The 22446-nt window shown below is 42.3% G+C and overlaps 1 protein-coding gene across 1 annotated transcript in view; it reads right to left on the bottom strand.

Moving 5' to 3' along the window:
• Window positions 1–22199, bottom strand: part of actl6b (actin like 6B) — a 35793-nt gene extending 13594 nt beyond the window's left edge. The window contains exons 1-9 of the mRNA XM_062984256.1: window positions 22041–22199; window positions 14394–14470; window positions 13840–14005; window positions 10915–11015; window positions 10567–10664; window positions 8464–8558; window positions 7635–7741; window positions 5542–5631; window positions 546–607 (exon numbers count right to left, since the gene is read on the bottom strand). Of these exons, the coding sequence (XP_062840326.1) occupies window positions 546–607; window positions 5542–5631; window positions 7635–7741; window positions 8464–8558; window positions 10567–10664; window positions 10915–11015; window positions 13840–14005; window positions 14394–14470; window positions 22041–22065 (821 nt within the window). The 5' untranslated portion in view covers window positions 22066–22199. The remainder of the gene's footprint in view (window positions 1–545; window positions 608–5541; window positions 5632–7634; window positions 7742–8463; window positions 8559–10566; window positions 10665–10914; window positions 11016–13839; window positions 14006–14393; window positions 14471–22040) is intronic.
• Between the last annotated feature and the right edge of the window lie 247 nt (window positions 22200–22446).

Here is a 22446-nt window from a genome sequence, read left to right as displayed (position 1 = left end):
AATAATAAATAAATTTTAGATTTAGGTTCACCCAAAGTCTGAAATGACTTGAAGGCACACAACAACAACAACAACAACAACAACCCTAATTAACTTGACTTTCTCATTGGCCAGAAGCAGGACCACACTTCCCATTGAAATCCTGATAAATGTATGTTGGTTAAAATTGTTTTTATTTTTAAATATTGTATTATTCTTTCATTGTTGTTGTTGTTGTTGTTGTTGTTGTTGTTTTTGCACTACAAATAAGACATATGCAGTGTGCATCGGAATTTGTTTGTATTTTTTTTCAAATGATAATCCGGCCCCTCAACTGTCTGAAGGATTGTGGACCGGCCCTCGGCTGAAAAAGTTTGAGGACCCCTGATGTAGATGATGCTCTAATATACATATTGTGTTCTATGCTTTGAACTTTTATCGTGGCGCATATTTTTCAGATATTGTTTAGAATAGACAGCTGTGTTTAGTTATTATAGTTATTATTAAAGTAATGCAACCCCCCTCCCCAAATAAAACGACCCCCAACCCGGGCCGGACGGACTCACTGTTCATCGTAAGGAGAGTCCGAGACTTGCAGCACCGAGGCCTGGAAGTCCTGGATGACCTCCTGCAACGGAAAGAGAGATATGAGAGGGGGGCAAATAGAAGCGTGTTTCCTAGAGCAGGGGTCCCCAAACCTTTTAAATAAGGGGCCAGTTCATGATCCTTCGGACCGTTGGAGGGCCGGACTATAGTTGGCCACCAAGCAATAATAATTAATAACAACAACAACAACAATAAAGAAGTGGGTTGAAAGAGACCCTTTGGGCCATTGAGTCCAACCCCCTTCTGCCTTTGTGCCACCTAGCCTCAATGTTAATAATAATAATAATAATAATAATAATAATAATAATAATAATAATAAAGAGGGTTGGAAGAGACCCCTTGGGCCATTTAGTCTAACTCCTTCTGCTTTTGTGCACTGAAAGCACAAGTAAAGCACCCCTGACAGATGGCCTCCCAGCCTCAATGTTAATAATAATAATAATAATAATAATAATAATAATAATAATAATAATAATAAAGAGGGTTGGAAGAGACCCCTTGGGCCATTTAGTCTAACTCCTTCTGCTTTTGTGCACTGAAAGCACAAGCAAAGCACCCCTGACAGATGGCCTCCCAGCCTCAATGTCAATAATAATAATAATAATAATAATAATAATAATAATAATAATAATAAAGAGGGTTGGAAGAGACCCCTTGGGCCATTGAGTCTAACTCCTTCTGCTTTTGTGCACTGAAAGCACAAGCAAAGCACCCCTGACAGATGGCCTCCCAGCCTCAATGTCAATAATAATAATAATAATAATAATAATAATAATAATAATAATAAAGAGGGTTGGAAGAGACCCCTTGGGCCATTTAGTCTAACTCCTTCTGCTTTTGTGCACTGAAAGCACAAGTAAAGCACCCCTGACAGATGGCCTCCCAGCCTCAATGTCAATAATAATAATAATAATAATAATAATAATAATAATAATAATAATAAAGAGGGTTGGAAGAGACCCCTTGGGCCATTGAGTCTAACTCCTTCTGCTTTTGTGCACTGAAAGCACAAGCAAAGCACCCCTGACAGATGGCCTCCCAGCCTCAATGTCAATAATAATAATAATAATAATAATAATAATAATAATAATAATAAAGAGGGTTGGAAGAGACCCCTTGGGCCATTTAGTCTAACTCCTTCTGCTTTTGTGCACTGAAAGCACAAGCAAAGCACCCCTGACAGATGGCCTCCCAGCCTCAATGTCAATAATAATAATAATAATAATAATAATAATAATAATAATAATAATAAAGAGGGTTGGAAGAGACCCCTTGGGCCATTTAGTCTAACTCCTTCTGCTTTTGTGCACTGAAAGCACAAGCAAAGCACCCCTGACAGATGGCCTCCCAGCCTCAATGTCAATAATAATAATAATAATAATAATAATAATAATAATAATAATAATAATAAAGAGGGTTGGAAGAGACCCCTTGGGCCATTGAGTCTAACTCCTTCTGCTTTTGTGCACTGAAAGCACAAGCAAAGCACCCCTGACAGATGGCCTCCCAGCCTCAATGTCAATAATAATAATAATAATAATAATAATAATAATAATAATAATAAAGAGGGTTGGAAGAGACCCCTTGGGCCATTTAGTCTAACTCCTTCTGCTTTTGTGCACTGAAAGCACAAGTAAAGCACCCCTGACAGATGGCCTCCCAGCCTCAATGTCAATAATAATAATAATAATAATAATAATAATAATAATAATAATAATAAAGAGGGTTGGAAGAGACCCCTTGGGCCATTTAGTCTAACTCCTTCTGCTTTTGTGCACTGAAAGCACAAGTAAAGCACCCCTGACAGATGGCCTCCCAGCCTCAATGTTAATAATAATAATAATAATAATAATAATAATAATAATAATAATAATAATAAAGAGGGTTGGAAGAGACCCCTTGGGCCATTTAGTCTAACTCCTTCTGCTTTTGTGCACTGAAAGCACAAGCAAAGCACCCCTGACAGATGGCCTCCCAGCCTCAATGTCAATAATAATAATAATAATAATAATAATAAAGAGGGTTGGAAGAGACCCCTTGGGCCATTTAGTCTAACTCCTTCTGCTTTTGTGCACTGAAAGCACAAGCAAAGCACCCCTGACAGATGGCCACCAAGCCTCAATGTCAATAATAATAATAATAATAATAATAATAATAATAATAATAATAAAGAGGGTTGGAAGAGACCCCTTGGGCCATTTAGTCTAACTCCTTCTGCTTTTGTGCACTGAAAGCACAAGTAAAGCACCCCTGACAGATGGCCACCCAGCCTCAATGTTAATAATAATAATAATAATAATAATAATAATAATAAAGAGGGTTGGAAGAGACCCCTTGGGCCATTTAGTCTAACTCCTTCTGCTTTTGTGCACTGAAAGCACAAGTAAAGCACCCCTGACAGATGGCCTCCCAGCCTCAATGTTAATAATAATAATAATAATAATAATAATAATAATAATAATAATAAAGAGGGTTGGAAGAGACCCCTTGGGCCATTTAGTCTAACTCCTTCTGCTTTTGTGCACTGAAAGCACAAGTAAAGCACCCCTGACAGATGGCCACCCAGCCTCAATGTTAATAATAATAATAATAATAATAATAATAATAATAAAGAGGGTTGGAAGAGACCCCTTGGGCCATTTAGTCTAACTCCTTCTGCTTTTGTGCACTGAAAGCACAAGTAAAGCACCCCTGACAGATGGCCTCCCAGCCTCAATGTCAATAATAATAATAATAATAATAATAATAATAATAATAATAAAGAGGGTTGGAAGAGACCCCTTGGGCCATTTAGTCTAACTCCTTCTGCTTTTGTGCACTGAAAGCACAAGTAAAGCACCCCTGACAGATGGCCTCCCAGCCTCAATGTTAATAATAATAATAATAATAATAATAATAATAATAATAATAATAATAATAAAGAGGGTTGGAAGAGACCCCTTGGGCCATTTAGTCTAACTCCTTCTGCTTTTGTGCACTGAAAGCACAAGTAAAGCACCCCTGACAGATGGCCTCCCAGCCTCAATGTTAATAATAATAATAATAATAATAATAATAATAATAATAATAATAAAGAGGGTTGGAAGAGACCCCTTGGGCCATTTAGTCTAACTCCTTCTGCTTTTGTGCACTGAAAGCACAAGTAAAGCACCCCTGACAGATGGCCACCCAGCCTCAATGTTAATAATAATAATAATAATAATAATAATAATAATAATAAAGAGGGTTGGAAGAGACCCCTTGGGCCATTTAGTCTAACTCCTTCTGCTTTTGTGCACTGAAAGCACAAGTAAAGCACCCCTGACAGATGGCCTCCCAGCCTCAATGTTAATAATAATAATAATAATAATAATAATAATAATAATAATAATAATAATAAAGAGGGTTGGAAGAGACCCCTTGGGCCATTTAGTCTAACTCCTTCTGCTTTTGTGCACTGAAAGCACAAGTAAAGCACCCCTGACAGATGGCCTCCCAGCCTCAATGTTAATAATAATAATAATAATAATAATAATAATAATAATAATAATAAAGAGGGTTGGAAGAGACCCCTTGGGCCATTTAGTCTAACTCCTTCTGCTTTTGTGCACTGAAAGCACAAGTAAAGCACCCCTGACAGATGGCCTCCCAGCCTCAATGTTAATAATAATAATAATAATAATAATAATAATAATAAAGAGGGTTGGAAGAGACCCCTTGGGCCATTTAGTCTAACTCCTTCTGCTTTTGTGCACTGAAAGCACAAGTAAAGCACCCCTGACAGATGGCCTCCCAGCCTCAATGTCAATAATAATAATAATAATAATAATAATAATAATAATAATAATAAAGAGGGTTGGAAGAGACCCCTTGGGCCATTTAGTCTAACTCCTTCTGCTTTTGTGCACTGAAAGCACAAGCAAAGCACCCCTGACAGATGGCCTCCCAGCCTCAATGTTAATAATAATAATAATAATAATAATAATAATAATAATAATAATAATAAAGAGGGTTGGAAGAGACCCCTTGGGCCATTAAGTCCAACCCCCTTCTGCCTTTGTGCACCAAAAGCACAAGCAAAGCACCCCTGACAGATGACCACCCAGCCTCAATGTTAATAATAATAATAATAATAATAATAATAATAATAATAATAATAATAAAGAGGGTTGGAAGAGACCCCTTGGGCCATTTAGTCTAACTCCTTCTGCTTTTGTGCACTGAAAGCACAAGTAAAGCACCCCTGACAGATGGCCTCCCAGCCTCAATGTTAATAATAATAATAATAATAATAATAATAATAATAATAATAATAATAATAATAATAAAGAGGGTTGGAAGAGACCCCTTGGGCCATTTAGTCTAACTCCTTCTGCTTTTGTGCACTGAAAGCACAAGCAAAGCACCCCTGACAGATGGCCACCAAGCCTCAATGTCAATAATAATAATAATAATAATAATAATAATAATAATAATAAAGAGGGTTGGAAGAGACCCCTTGGGCCATTTAGTCTAACTCCTTCTGCTTTTGTGCACTGAAAGCACAAGCAAAGCACCCCTGACAGATGGCCTCCCAGCCTCAATGTTAATAATAATAATAATAATAATAATAATAATAATAATAATAATAATAAAGAGGGTTGGAAGAGACCCCTTGGGCCATTAAGTCCAACCCCCTTCTGCCTTTGTGCACCAAAAGCACAAGCAAAGCACCCCTGACAGATGACCACCCAGCCTCAATGTTAATAATAATAATAATAATAATAATAACAATAATAAGGGTTGTAAGAGAAGAAGAGACCCCTTGGGTCATTTAGCCCAAACCCCTTCTGCCTTTGTGACGTGAGGGCCGGATAAATAGCTTCGATGGGCCGCATCCGGCCCCCGGGCCTTAGTTTGGGGACCCCTGTCCTAGAGCGTGGCCCCCCATCAACCCAATTTAAAGACCCCTCGTATGGGACAAGAGGGGCTCCTCACGTTGCAGGTGTAGTTGTGCCAGGACTTGGTGACGGGGGGCAGCTTCTCCTTCTTCTTCCAGTTCGGGGGGGCTCCTTCCCGGACAGGTTCCTGAGGGGGGGGGTGCGGGGAGGGGGGCAGAGGGACGGAATCAAAAGAGGGGAGAACGGGGCGGACAAGGACACCCACACCCCTCCTTCCCCCCCACCTTCATTTCTAATTTTTTTGTGCTCCAAGGCTAAATGTGTCTGCGTATGGAAGGGACGAATACAATCCTGTATGTGTGATGTAAGTGTGTATATATATATGTATATTTACATATACATACGTGTATATATATTTATTTTTAAAAAGATCTGAGTTTCTGGAAGAATCCTTTCTTGGGAGGTGTTAGCTGGCCCTGATTGTTTCCTTTGTGGAATTCCCAATTTCCCTGCTTTCAGAGTGTTGCTCTTTATTTACTGTCCTGGTTTTAGAGATTATATTGTTCTGCATTATTCTATCCCAGTAATTATTTCATATTAAAGTAGAATCTCACTTATCCAACATTCGCTTATACAGTAGAGTCTCACTTATCCAACATTCTGGATTATCCAACACATTTTTGTAGTCAATGTTTTCAATACATCGTGATATTTTGGTGCTAAATTCATAAATACAGTAATTACTACATAGCATTACTGTGTATTGAACTACTTTTTCTTTAAAATTTGTTGTATAACATGATGTTTTGGTGCTTAATTTGTAAAATCATAACTTAATTTGATGTTTAATAGGCTTTTTCTTAATCTCTCCTTATTATCCAACATATTCGCTTATCCAACGGTCTGCCGGCCCGTTTACATTGGATAAGCGAGACTCTACTGTACAATGTTCTGGATTATCCAACGCAGTCTGCCTTTTCGTAATCAATGTTTTTGTAGTCAGTGTTTTAAATTCATTGTGATATTTTAGTGGTAAATTTGTAAATACAGTACAGTAGAGTCTCACTTATCCAACACAAACTGGCCAGCAGAATGTTGAATAAACAAATATGTTGGATAATAAGGAGGCATTAAGGAAAAGCCTATTAAACATCAAATTAGGTTATGATTTTACAAATGAAGCACCAAAACATCATGTTATACAACAAATACGCAGTAATGCTATGTAGTAATTACTGTATTTATGAATTTAGCCCCAAAATATCACGATATATTAAAAAACATTGACTGCAAAAATGTGTTGGATAATCCAGAACGTTGGATAAGCGAGTGTTGGATAAGTGAGACTCTACTGTAATTACTACATAGCATTGCTGCGCATGGAACTACTTTTTCTGTCAAATTTGTTGTATAATATGATGTTTTGGTGCTTAATTTGTATAACGATTACCTAATTTGATGTTTAATCGGCTTTTCCTGAATCCCTTCTTATTATCCAACATATTCACTTATCCTGCCGGCCTGTTTACGTTGGATAAGTGAGACTCTACTGTATATTGATAATCTTATATTATCTGCTTAGAAGTGGATTATATGAGGCCCCTTCTTCACAGCTGTATAAAATGCACACTGAAGTGGATTATATGGCAGCGTGGAGTCAAGATAATCCAGTGCAAAGCAGATAATATAAGATTCTAAATGGGTTATATAGCTGTGTGGAAGGGCCTTGAGTCTACACTGCCATATAATCCAGTGCAAATTAGATAATCTGTGGAAGAAGACTCAGTGAGGCCTAAATCTGCCTGTCCCCTGGGCTGAGTGGGTTGCTAGGTGACCAAGTGGGCAGAGATTAGTCCTCTAACTGGCAGCAACTGGATAAAAACAATTATTCCTTTCCCTCTAATTAGGACATTATTTTTCTTTTCTTTTTGTTGTATCAACCTAGAGGCATGGATGATGGGTTGTGTTGTCAAATTTCGAGGTTGGGGGGCCTGTAGTTTTGTGGTTTTGTTGGTCGCCGTGATGCCATCATTCATTTATATATATAAATATACTTCTTTATCATATATTTATTATTACAGAATACAGAATAGTAAATTTATTTATATGTTGCCTTTTCCCAGGGACAGAAATGCACTACAGATCCCAAAATTTGGCGTGAACGAGGGAATGGGAAGGAGGCAATACCACCTTGGCCGCGATCATGTAAGGCGGGACGATCTCGATGTTCATCTCTTGGAAGAGTTCGCGGCATTGCATGGAGATGAAGTCTCCGGCCAGCGGGGATTTCACGATGCCTGGAAGGAAAGGATGGACTAGATGACCTTTGGGGTCCCTTTTAGGTCTATGCATATAGATTCTATGCAGAGGAATAGGACTGCACTTGGACTGCACTTTGAGGTCAAATAGATGTGGCCAGTAGCAGATTCGAATCCAGAACACTCCCTTTTGCTATGGGAAAACTGGACCGACTCCCTGCATTTAAAAAGGGTTGGACTAGATGACCTTTGGGGTCCCTTCTAAGTCTATGATTCTATGGAGGGCATCTCATTTCAAAGGCCGGGGGTCAAATATATGGGGTGGTAGCAGCTTCGAATCCAGAACAATCCCTTTGCTCTGGGAAAACTGGACCGATTCCCTGCATGAATAAAGGGTTGGACTAGATGACCTTTGGGGGTCCCTTCATAGCATAGGATTCTATGCCGAGGTCTAGCACAGGGCATGGAGAGAGAAAAGGACATCCAATGGAAGGGATTCTCATTCCAAAGGATAGGGGTCAACTGGACTGATTCCCTGCATGAAATACAGGGTTGGACTAGATGACCTTTAGGGCTCCCTTTTTAGCACAGGATTCTATGAAAAGGTCTAACACAGGGCATGGAGCAGGAAAGGGACATTCAATGGAAGGGATTCTCATTTTAAAGGCTGGGGTCCCAATACAGCTCTCCCCACTCGTCCTCGGCCCCATTTCCCTTAGATAGAAGCCCCCCAACCCAATCTTCTTGTCGTGGGAGCCCACCTTGCTGGAGGATGTATCCGTCGTGGACGGGGATGGCGGTGGTGTGGGTGGCCCCGCTGTCCAGGACCAGGCCGGTGCTGCGCCCATTGGCAAAGCTGGGACCCCCAAGTCAAGGCTTTTCGGCAGCAGGGGCGGGTGGGGGGCTGGGGGAATTGGGGAGGGGGCCTCTCCTGTCCCAACCAAGCCAAGCCAAGCCTAGTAACATTTTCGCTCTTTTTCATGAGAAGCAAAACAACAACAACAACAACAACAACAATAATAGTGAAATTGGGGTGAGGGGTCTCTGCTGGCCTCGTAACATTGTCTTTCTTTTCATGAGAAGGAAAATAATAATAATAATAATAATAATAATAATAATAATAACAACAACAACAGCAGACAAAAAATCAGTACAAGAAAACCGCACTACAAACTAGAGCTGACAGCTAGCACAACAAAACATTGCATGGAAAGTTCCTTGACAAAATTGAAGGAAAAGCTGATAAGGAGAAGACCTGGCTCTGGCTCACGAATGGGACCCTGAAGAAGGAGACAGAAGGCCTGATCCTTGCAGCCCAGGAGCAAGCCATCAGGACAAAGGCAATTAATAATAATAATAATAATAATAATAATAATAATAATAATAATAGAAGACCTGGCTCTGGCTCACGAATGGGACCCTGAAGAAGGAGACAGAAGGCCTGATCCTTGCAGCCCAGGAGCAAGCCATCAGGACAAAGGCAATTAATAATAATAATAATAATAATAATAATAATAATAATAATAATAGAAGACCTGGCTCTGGCTCACGAATGGGACCCTGAAGAAGGAGACAGAAGGCCTGATCCTTGCAGCCCAGGAGCAAGACATCAGGACAAAGGCAATTAATAATATTAATAATAATAATAATAATAATAATAATAATAATAATAATAATAGAAGACCTGGCTCTGGCTCACGAATGGGACCCTGAAGAAGGAGACAGAAGGCCTGATCCTTGCAGCCCAGGAGCAAGACATCAGGACAAAGGCAATTAATAATATTAATAATAATAATAATAATAATAATAATAATAATAATAATAATAGAAGACCTGGCTCTGGCTCACGAATGGGACCCTGAAGAAGGAGACAGAAGGCCTGATCCTTGCAGCCCAGGAGCAAGACATCAGAACAAAGGCAATTCAGGCCAAGATCGAAAAATCAGCTGATGACCCAAAATGCAGACTGTGCAAGGAAACCGACGAAACCATTGATCATATCCTCAGCTGCTGTAAGAAAATTGCACAGACAAACTACAAACAGAGGCACAACTATGTGGCCCAAAGGATTCATTGGAACTTATGCCTCAAGTACCACCTCCCAGCAGCAAAGAACTGGTGGGATCACAAACCTGCAAAAGTATTGGAAAATGAGCACGCAAAGATACCGTGGGACTTCCGAATCCAGACTGACAAAGTTCTGGAACACAACACACCAGACATCACAGTTGTGGAAAAGAAAAAGGTTTGGATCATTGATGTTGCCATCCCAGGGGACAGTCGCATTGACGAAAAACAACAGGAAAAACTCAGCCGCTCTCAGGACCTCAAGATTGAACTTCAAAGACTCTGGCAGAAACCAGTACAGGTGGTCCCGGTGGTGATGGGCACACTGGGTGCTGTGCCAAAAGATCTCAGCCGGCATTTGGAAACAATAGACATTGACAAAATCACCATCTGCCAACTGCAAAAGGCCACCCTACTGGGATCTGCACACATCATCAGAAAATACATCACACAGTCCTAGACACTTGGGAAGTGTTCGACTTGTGGTTTTGCGAAATCCAGCATATCTATCTTGTTTGCTGTGCCATACAACGTCGTTGTGTTGATAATAATAATAATAGCTAATCAGTGGAACTCCCTGCCACTGGATACTTGGAGACTGAAGGAGTGCAAATGTTTGTTTGGAAGGAAATGAACAGCAAAGCAAACATTTGTCTTCCTTCCACTGGAACTCCCTGCCACAGGACAAGAAGAAGGAGGAGGAAAACCTTCCTTTCCTGATGCCATGTGCAAGTGAAGGCCTGGGTGACCCCCTGCTGAGGGGCTCTGGTCCTGGTCTCCCCCGGGCAGAAGGATACGCGGTCAGGACGGCCGTCTTGCAGAGGAAGAAGGCCGGGATCCCGTAATGCTCGAACATCAGCTCCGTCAGCTTCTCCCGCTTGGCCCGCGTGTTCCACTGAAAGGAAGGCGGAATCGGTCAAGGAGCAGAGCAAGGGGACAATCACGAGAAATCAGACACAAGGCATTTTGAAAACGGACAAGAACAATTAAGCATCAGGCAACTTGGGAAGACAAGGCTGCAGTTTTGACACTGGATGGCAAGAGCGTGTTCTTTTCCATTATAGAGGATCTATGGGATGTTCAAAACTTTGAGACAGTGTGTATAATAGTAATTGGCAATGGAGGCCATAGGGATGGATACCTACCGGGGCTTCGGACATGAGCACCGGGTGCAAATTAGGCTCCGACTTGATGTGCTTGTTGTAGGTGTGGTCCAGGATGGCCTGGAAGCAGCCCCAGTCCTCAACTGGAAGAAGAGAAGCAAGAAGAGAAGGAAGAAAAGAGAAGAAGGGAGAAATCAGCAAGAAAGCCTTGGATGGAATCATTCACCCCGAACATCACTTGAAGGCCATCACTTAGAATTTGCCCTCCTGAATGCAAAAATATAGTGTGTGTGTGTGTGTGTCTATATACAGTAGAGTCTCAATTATCCAACATAAACAGGCCAGCAGAATGTTGGATGTATGTATGTGTGTATGTATACAGTAGAGTCTCGCTTATCCAACATAAACGGGCCGGCTGAACGTTCGATAAGCAAATATGTTGGATAATAAGGAGGGATTATGGAAAAGCCTATTAAACATCAAATTAAGCACCAAAACATCATGTTATACAACAAATTTGACAGAAAAAGTTGTTCAACACACAGTAATGCTACACAGTAATTAGTGTATTTACAAATTTAGTACCAAAACATTACAATGTATTAAAAATATTGACTACAAAAACATTGACTACTAAAAGGCAGACTGTGTTGGATAATCCAGAATGTTGGATAAGCGAATGTTGGATAAGTGAGACTCTACTGTATATACACATACACACACACACACACACTATACACACACACACATATATATACAGTAGAGTCTCACTTATCCAACATTCTGGATTATCCAACGCAGTCTGCCTCCCGCCTGGATCCACAGCTCTCTCTCTCTAGGCAGCAAGGACTGAACTTTTTACCGATTTAACTTCCGACAATGTTTTTACTGGAAGTCGCTTTTCTGCCATTCTAGTCCATGTTTTCAATACCAAATGCCAAATTTGTAAATGCCAAATTTGTAAATACAGTAAATTTGTAAATACAGTGCCAAATTTGTAAATATAGTAATTACTACATAATGTTACCGTGTATTAAACTGCTTTTTCTGTCAATTTGTTGTAAAACAAGATGTTTTGGTGCTTAATTTGAAAAATCATAACGTAATTTGATGTTTAATAGGCTTTTCCTTAATTCCTCCTTATTATCCAACATATTCGCTTATCGAACGTTCAGCCGGCCCGTTTATGTTGGATAAGCGAGACTCTACTGTATACATACACACACACACACATATATACATATACACACACACACACACACACACACATATATACACATATACATACATACACATACATACATACATACAAACATATACATATATACACACATATAAATACACATACATATATACACACATATACATACATACATACATACAAACATATACATATATACACACATATACATATACATATATACACACATATACATACACATACATACATACATACAAACATACATATATACATACATATACACACATATACATATACATACATACATACATATACACATATACACACATATATATATATATACACACATACATACACACACATATACATACATACATACAAACATATACACACACACACACACACACACACACATATATATATACATATATATGCACACATACATACACACATATACATACACACACACACATACATATATACACACATACATACATACACACACATGCACACATACAGGTTTATTATCATTATCATCTCCTGAATGGAAACAATTACTGTATTACACTAATCTAATTGCCATCTTCATTTTGGCAAGGTAATTTAGTCCAAAAAGGTGAGCATTAAATTTGAGTAAATAATATATACATATATATATACACACACCATATATATATAGTAGGGTCTCACTTATCCAAGCTAAACGGGCCAGCAGAAGCTTGGATAAGCGAATATCTTGGATAATTAGAAGGGATTAAGGAAAAGCCTATTAAACATCAAATTAGGTTATGATTTTACAAATTAAGCACCAAAACATTACGTTATACAACAAATTTGATAGAAAAAGCAGTTCAATACGCAGTAATGCTATGTAGTAATTACTGTATTTACGAATTTAGCACCAAAATATCACGATATATTGAAAACATTGACTACAAATATGCGTTGGATAATCCAGAACGTCGGATAAGTGAGACACTACTGTATGTATACTGTATTGCTCTCCATTGAGCAGCCAGGTTAAATAAGTTGCACAACAGCGCCCCGCATGGCAGTGAAAGGAATTGCCACACAGTGCATTTCAAGGCTTGCAAGAGAGTTTCATTCATTCCAATGCAGGGAAAAGGGTGCAGAGAGGTGGGGGTTGTATTGCGCCAAATTGCTATGTGTGTGTGTAAAGAAATCCTTGCAAAGTTGCTTGCAAAAGATCTCTGCAAAAAGGGAGCTCAGCTTTTGCAGAGGCAAGCCACGCCTTAAACAATGTATCGGTTTGCTGGCAGATGGCTGGGTTTGTCAGTTGGGAATCTGAGCTTGCAGGGAGAACACAGAAAAGACAGGCTCTCTAGCTACGGTCAAGTAGCAGTTTAAATATGCTATGCTGGATATATTGAATGCTGATTGATTAGTTATTGATCCTATGCAACTACAAGGACATTGTACGATTGCTGAACTGTTTACTTAACTTCAACTCAACAAGTAAAGTTCCTTTGTTCTTATAATTCCTCTGCCTGGTCTGAGTCTTTTGCACATGGTGTTAACTGGACGCTGCTGGCTCTGCTATACACACTCGCTAACAGGTTGCAGTCATATAAGTTCAGGGGAGGGGGGAATTAATGGAAACAGGGGTGCTCCGGTACAGGAGAAGATGTTCAAGAGGCCTGGGGCAACTAGGGCCCTAACCTCCAGATGTTTTGGACTGCAACTCCCACCATTCCTAACAGGAAGCCTATCTCCCCCCCCGTCCCCCATAAAGGCCCCGTCCGTACTCATCCCGTTCTTGAGCGGTGAGATGACCTCGGTGTTTTCCCGGGGGACGTGCAAGGAGTTGGTGTCGATGTAGTAGACCTTCCCGGCCTTGTTCTCCTTGTCCCCTTCCAGCTCCATGGCCGACTCGTCGTGGGAGAGCAGGCCCACCGTGGTGGGAAAGTCCGCCTGGAAAGAGACCACCAAGCGGGTGTTTTGGACTCTAACTCCCACCATTCCTAACAGCTTCAGGCCCTTTCCTTTTACCCCTCAGCCGCTTAAGCAGTTTTGGACTGCAACTCCCATAGACATTTGTAAAGTGTGTCCCATTATCGGACTATATTTCCTGGTGTAAACCATGGTGTTTTGGACTGCAACTCCCATAGACATTTGTAAAGTGTGTCCCATTATCGGATTATATTTCCTGGTGTAAACCATGGTGTTTTGGACTTCAACTCGCCGAGGGGCAAAAGGAAAGGGCCTGAGGCTGTTAGGAATGGTGGGAGATGGAGTCCAAAACACGTCAAGAATATCTCTCTATCTACCTGTATTGGGACACCTGGACAGTGCACCTTACCTTGGGGCAGTCTTCTCCCGCATAACCCGCCCGGATGGAGAAAGAGCCGATGTCGAAAACCAGGGCGCCCACTTCATCTGAGGAGGGAACCAGAGAGACCCGCGAAATGGCAGAATCAGGAGGGAGAGCTAGTTTTCAAGGACAAGACAAAGGACCTTCACAGGCGAGAGAGCCAATTGGACAAGACTTACAACATGAATTTGCCATAATATCTCCTTAGAAGACAGTTTAAACGTCCCACCGAGAAGGAAGAAGCCAGGCATGTTTTCTCTTGCTAGGGAACCAGACACAATAATAATAATAATAACAATAATAATAATAATAATAATAATAGAAGCTAATCTTCACATGACGTGGATTGACTACAAAAAGGCCTTTGACTCACTCCCACACAGCTGGATCATCAAGTGCCTGGACGCCATCGGGATTAGTAAAAACCTTGGCACCTTCATTGAAAACATGATGGAGCACTGGAAAACTGAACTGTTTGTTGGAAATGAAAGCTATGGACTTGTCAACATCAGAAGAGGAACTTTCCAGGGAGACTCATTGTCCCCTCTGCGTTTCATTATTTCCATGATCCCTCTGTCAACAATCTTACAAAAAATAAATCTTGGCTATCAAACATCTTAGAAATCTCACAAAATTTCGCATCTGATGTACATGGATGACCTGAAGCTGTATGGAAAAACGGAAACTGAAATCCAGTCTCGGACTAACACTGTCCGAATTTTTAGCACTGATATCAACATGGAGTTTGGTTTGGACAAATGTTCGACAGTGGCATTGAAGAAGGGGAAAATCATTGAAAGTGAGGGCATAAATATGCCCAATGGCCAAACAATAAAGTGTCACCAGCCAGAGGCCTATAAATATCTGGGCATACTACAACTGGACAACATCAAGCATGAACATGTGAAAACTGTGGTCAGCAAAGAATACACACAAAGGGTCAGAAAAATTCTCCAAAGCAAGCTCAATGGAGGCAACACCATCAAGGCCATAAACACCTGGGCCATACCTGTCATAAGATATACTGCTGGCATCATAAACTGGACACAGGTGGAACTGGACAATTTGGACAGAAAAACAAGAAAACTCATGACCATCCATCATTCACTGCACCCTCGCAGTGATGTTGACCGGCTATATCTGCCTAGAAGATCAGGGGGCAGAGGACTCTTGCAAGTAAAACAAGCAGTCAAAGAAGAAGAACATGCCCTGGCAGAATATGTAAAGCAAAGTGAAGAACCTGCTTTGATTGAAGTCAAAAATCAGAAACTCCTCAAAGCACAGCAGACAAAAAACCAGTACAAGAAAACCGCACTACAAACTAGAGCTGACAGCTGGCACAACAAAACCTTGCATGGAAAGTTCCTTGACAAAACTGAAGGAAAAGCTGATAAGGAAAAGACCTGGCTCTGGCTCACGAATGGGACCCTGAAGAAGGAGACAGAAGCCTGATCCTTGCAGCCCAGGAGCAAGACATCAGAACAAATGCAATCAAGGCCAAGATCGAAAAATCAGCTGATGACCCAAAATGCAGACTGTGCAAGGAAGCTGACGAAACCATGGATCATATCCTCAGCTGCTGTAAGAAAATTGCACAGACAGACTACAAACAGAGACACAACTGTGTGCCCCAAATGATCCATTGGAACTTATGCCTCAAGTACCACCTCCCAGCAGAAAAGAACTGGTGGGATCACAAACCTGCAAAGGTATTGGAAAATGAGCACGCAAAGATACTGTGGGACTTCCGAATCCAGACTGACAAAGTTCTGGAACACAACACACCAGACATCACAGTTGTGGAAAAGAACAAGGTTTGGATCATTGATGTTGCCATCCCAGGTGACAGTCGCATTGACGAAAAACAACAGGAAAAACTCAGCCGCTCTCAGGACCTCAAGACTGAACTTCAAAGACTCTGGCAGAAACCAGTGCAGGTGGTCCCGGTGGTGATGGGCACATTGGGTGCCGTGCCAAAAGATCTCAGCCGGCATTTGGAAACAATAGACATTGACAAAATTACGATCTGTCAACTGCAAAAGGCCACCCTGCTGGGATCTGCGCGCATCATCCGAAAATACATCACACAGTCCTAGACACTCGGGAAGTGTTCGACTTGTGATTTTTTGATACGAAATCCAGCATATAGATCTCGTTTGCTGTGTCATAAAATAATAAGATCAGAGTGAAATAATAAATGCATTAATAATAATAATAAAAATAGAGTAAAATAAATGTAATAGTAGCAACAATAATAGAGTAAAATAATAAATGTAATAATATCAATAATAATAGAGAAAAGTAATAAATGTACCATATATTCTCGAGTATAAGCTGACCCAAATATAAGCCAACCAGGGCCCTCACCCGAGTATAAGCCGAGGGGGGCTTTTTCAGTCTTAAAAAAAGGGCTGAAAAACTAGGCTTATACTCGAGTATATACAGTAATTTATTTTTATACCCCGCCTCCATCTCCCCGAAGGGACTTGGGGCGGCTTACATGGGGCCAAGCCCGGATAAAACAGCAAACCAAAATAAAATAACACCAGGAAATACAGACACAAAAATTAAAATTAACATTCTAAGCATAGTAAAAATATAAAATGATAATCATAAAAAAACATGGATTTGGCACCCAAGTAAAAGATAAAATGAACTGGGTAAAGAGCAATGAAAGATAAAATGAACCCTTGACAGACTAGAGAGATGATTGGCCGAAACTAACAAAATGAAGTTCAACAGGGACAAATGCAAGATACTTCACTTTGGCAGAAAAAATGGAAATCAAAGAGACAGAATGGGGGACGATGCCTGGCTTGACAGCAGTGTGTGCGAAAAAGACCTTGGAGTCCTCGTGGGGAAGAAGTTAAACATGAGCCAGGAATGTGATGCGGCGGCTAAAAAAGCCAACGGGATTCTGTCCTGCATCAAGAGGGGAATAACGTCTAGATCCAGGGAAGTCCTGCTCCCCCTTATTCTATTCTGCCCTGGTCAGACCACTTTACCTGGAATCACACTGGGTCCAATTTTGGGCACCACAGTTGAAGGGAGACGTTGACAAGCTGGAAAGCGTCCAGAGGAGGGCGACTAAAATGATTAAGGGTCTGGAGAACAAGCCCTATGAGGAGCGGCTTAAAGAGCTGGGCATGTTTAGCCTGCAGAAGAGAAGGCTGAGAGGAGACATGATAGCCATGTACAAATATGTGAGGGGAAGTCATAGGGAGGAGGGAGCAAGATTGTTTTCTGCTGCCCTGCAGACTAGGACGCAAGGGAACAATGGCTTCAAACGACAGGAAAGGAGATTCCACCTGAACATCAGGAAGAACTTCCTCACTGTGAGAAGGGCTGTTCAGCAGTGGAACTCTCTGCCCCGGGCCGTGGTGGAGGCTCCTTCCTTGGAGGCTTTTAAGCAGAGGCTGGATGGCCATCTCTCGGGGGTGCTTTGAATGCGATTTCCTGCTTCTTAGCAGGGGGTTGGACTGGATGGCCCATGGGGTCTCTTCCAACTCTACTATTCTATGATTCTATGATTCTATGGATGGATATTGTAAACAAAGTAGTTAATTACATACTACCGTCAATAGGAGAGCAACTTGGGGTGGGGTGGACCGTGTGACAATGATAAACTGAGAGGGCAAGATAAAGGGCAACAAGTGCGGAGCCTGATTCAAGCAGCAGGAAAAGAGATTCCTTGCCAGTATTAGGTGTTGGGAATCATCCTGGACTACTCAAGTGTAGATGTATTCAGATACATGATAGAGTTAGATTGAAGGAATCCTTTCCCTGTTTCCAAAGCATTCCTAGACAGGCTTTAGTGTTTTTCCCTCTATCCTGTTTACGTCACATCCCTTACTTTGAAGTTAGTAGAAATGTGAATCTTTAGGGACACTAACTTCTCGTTGGTCAGAATGTCTTTTATGGCCCCAATAAACTGGACCATGAGGTTGGAACCATTTTGGTTCTCTCTTCTCCCTTTGTTCTTCTTCCTAACAAGCAGCATCTCGCCATCTCTCCTGGCAAGATGTAACTATTTAGATGTTTGTTATTTTTCCTTTCTTATTTTCCCTTAGAAACCAGTCTAGAGTAGACTAGACAGCTCCCAAGCCTTTCTATCTACAATGGAGTTCTTTTTACCTGAATAAATACCTTTTGAACTTTTACTGAGACTCTGCAGTCCATTGCAATCCTAAATGGTCAAAGGCTTCTCTTGCTCACCCGCGTGTAAGTAACTGCTTTGCTTTTGCTACTCTGCTGTATTTTGGTGGAATCTCCCCCAGAGAGGGTTAAATTGAGTCTAACCGCTCAGAGATTACCACAACATTAGGAAGGGTGTCCCAATGGTAGGAAGAGCTATTCCACAGTGGACTCTGCTGCTGCCTGGGAATTTAGAGGAGTCTCCTTCTCTGAAGGTGTTTGAGCAGGAGGCTGGCTGGCCATCTGTCAGGAGGGCTTGGGTTGTGTCTTCCTGCCTTGCAGAAGAGAGTTGGACTGGACTGGGTGGTCCTTGGGGTCTCCTCCAACTGTAGGATTCTATTACATATGCTATCTATCTATCTATCTATCTATCTATCTATCTATCTATCTATCTATCTATCTATCTATTATGTATCTCTACATATCTTCTATATACAATATCTATGGCTGGGTGGCCATCTGTCAGGAGGGCTTCAATTGTGTCTTCCCGCCTGGCAGAAAGGAGTTGGACTTGCAGGTTTCTTCCAACTCTAGGATTCTCTATCTATCTATCTATCTATCTATCTATCTATCTATCTATCTATCTATCTATCTATCCATCAATTTTTACGTTCTCTCTCTCTCTCTCTCTCTCTCTCTCTCTCTCTCTCTCTCTCTCCCCATTTGTCTGTCTGTCTGTCTATCTATCTCTATCTATGTTATCTCTCTCTTTACATTTGTCTATCTATCTTTCTTGTGAGAGCCTCTGGGGGTCTCTTCCAAGTTTAGGAATCTATCTATCTATCTATCTATCTATCTATCTATCTATCTATCTATCTATCTATCTATCTATCTATCTGTCCACCACCCATCCATGTATCTGTCCATCTCTCTTAATGGGTTGGACTGGATGGCCTCTGGGGGTCTCTTCCAACTCTGGGATTCTATCTATCTTTCTATCTATCTCTTACAGTCTTACTCTCTCTTACTGTCTCTCTATACACGTGTCTATCTTTCTCTTAAGGGGTTGGACTGGATGGCCCCTGGGGGTCTCTTCCAACTCTAGGAACCTATCATCCATCCATCCATCCATCCATCCATCCATCCATCCATCCATCCATCTACTTCTATACATATTCTCTCTCCATGTGTCTATCTTTCTCTTAAGGGGTTGGACTGGGTGGCCCTTGGGGGTCTCTTCCAATTCTAGGATTCTATCCATCCATCCATCCATCCATCCATCCATCCATCCATGTGTCTGCCTATCTTTCTTTTAAGGGGCTGGTCTGGATGGCCTCTGGGGGTCTCTTCCAAATCCAGGATTCTCTCTCTCTCTCTCTCTCTCTCTTTCTCTGTCCTCCAGTTGTTCTCAACCTGTGGGTCCCCATGTGTTTTGTTCTACAACTCCCAGGAATCCCACACAGTTTATCAGCCGTTCTGGGAGTTGAAGGCCAAAAACATCTGGGTTACCCACAAGATGGGAATCACTGAACTACTCTCTCTCACACACACACAATACACACACATATATATACAGACACACACACACATTTGCCTGCCTATCTTTCTCTTCAGGGGCTGGACTGAATGGCCCTTGGGGGTCTCTTCCAACTCAAGGATTCTCTCATTTATCTATCAACTTCCTACCTACCTACTTACCTACCTATCTAATCCACCTTATTCATCCATCCATCTGTCTCTGTCTCCTTCTCTTCTGGGATTGGACTGGATGGCCCCTGGGAGTCTCTTCCCAACTCTAGGAACCTATCATCCATCCATCCATCTATCTACTTTTTCACACGCTCTCTCTCCATTTGTCTATGTCTCCTTCTCTTCCAGGGTTGGACTGGATGTCCCTTGGGGGTCTCTTCCACCTCTAGGTTTCTCATCTCTCACCCACCTACCGACTTATCTCTCTCTCTATCCATCCATGTGTCTCTGTCTCCTTCTCTTCAGGGGTTGGACTGGATGGCCCCTGGGGGTTTCTTCCAACTCTAGGAACCTATCATCTCTCTCTCTATCTCTCTATCTATCCATCCATCCATGGGTCTGTTTCTCTCTCTTCCAGGGTTGGACTGGATGTCCCTTGGGGGTCTCTTCCAACTCTAGGGATCTCATCTCTCACCTACCTACTGACTTATCTCTCTCTCTATCCATCCATGGGTCTATCATCCATCTATCTATCTATCTATCTATCTATCTATCTATCTATCTATCTATCTATCTATCTACTTTTTCACATTCTCTCCATTTGTCTATGTCTCCTTCTCTTCAGGGGCTGGACTGGATGGCCCTCAGGGGTCTCTTCCATCTCTAGGTTTCTCATCTCTCACCTACCTACCTACTGACTTATCTCTCTCTCTCTCTCTCCATCCATGGACCTGTCTCTCTCTCTTCCAGGGTTGGACTGGATGGCCCCTGGGGATCTCTAGGAAACTATCATGCATCTATCTATCTATCTATCTATCTATCTATCTATCTATGTATCTATCTACTTTTTCACATGCTCTCTCTTCATTTGTCTATCTATCTTTCTCTTCAGGGGCTGGACTGGATGTCCCTCGGGGGTCTCTTCCACCTCTAGGTTTCTCATCTCTCACCTACCTACCGACTTAGCTGTCTCTCTATCTGTCCATGGGTCTATCTCTTCTCTATCTATCTATCTATCTATCTACTTTTTCACATACTCTCTCTCCATTTGTCTATGCCTCTTTCTCTTCAGGGGCTGGACTGGATGGCCCCTGGGGGTCTCTTCCCAACTCTAGGAACCTATCATCCATCCATCTATCTATCTATCTATCTATCTATCTACTTTTTCACATGCTCTCTCTTCATTTGTCTATGTCTTCTTCTCTTCAGGGGCTGGACTGGATGCCCCTTGGGGGTCTCTTCCACCTCTAGGTTTCTCATCTCTCACCTTCCTACTGACTTATCTCTCTCTCTCTCTCCATCCATGGACCTGTCTCTCTCTCTCTCTCTCTCTCTTCAGGGGCTGGACTAGATGGCCCCTGGGGGTCTCTTCCCAACTCTAGGAACCTATCATCCATCCATCCATCTATCTATCTATCTATCTATCTATCTATCTACTTTTTCACATACTCTCCATTTGTCTATGTCTTCTTCTCTTCAGGGGCTGGACTGGATGCCCCTTGGGGGTCTCTTCCACCTCTAGGTTTCTCATCTCTCACCTTCCTCCCTATTTATCTATCCATCCATGGACCTGTCTCTCTCTCTCTCTCTCTTCAGGGGCTGGACTGGATGGCCCCTGGGGGTCTCTTCCCCCTCTGGGGCCTGGGTGGTCTTGCTGTGCCCCCCCCCCCCGCCCCTCATGTGTCCCACCCTAGAGCTGTCAATAGGGGTGGGGTCCTCCTCCTCCTCCTCCTGCTCTTCAGGGCCTGGGCGGGGGGTGCAACCTGGGATGTGCTGGGCGAGCCCCCCCCCCCCCCCCCCCGGCCCGCCTACCTCCTCCGTAGACCCCTCCGCTCATCCCGGCTGAGAGTCAGGCTCCGGCCCAGAGGAGGCTCACTCAGGGCGGTCAAGGCCGGGCCGGTGGGTGGGCTTAGGGGGGCGGGCGGAGGGGCTTCAGCACCAGGGACAGCGGGAGGGGGGAGGGTCCAAGGGGGGCCTGGCAGGCCCGGCAGCCAATCAGCGCCCCTCGCCCAGACTGACAGCTCAGCCCCGGATTGGCCGCCTTGGCAGACAATGAGGCTGCCGCCACCTTAAAGGGACCCAGGATGGGGCTGCTCTTTGGGGAGGGGGCCAAGGCAAGACCCCCCCCCCTCAAGCCCCTACACGTAAGGGAGGAGAGAACCCTGGAATTGGGAAACAAATGGAGAGAGAGAAAGAGAGAGTAGACAGATAGATAGAT

Source organism: Anolis carolinensis, chromosome 6 (assembly GCF_035594765.1).
Source record: "Anolis carolinensis isolate JA03-04 chromosome 6, rAnoCar3.1.pri, whole genome shotgun sequence".
Taxonomy (NCBI): Eukaryota; Metazoa; Chordata; class Lepidosauria; order Squamata; family Dactyloidae; genus Anolis; species Anolis carolinensis.
Note: the sequence above shows the minus strand (reverse complement) of the source record. Positions and strands in the feature narration are given on the sequence as shown.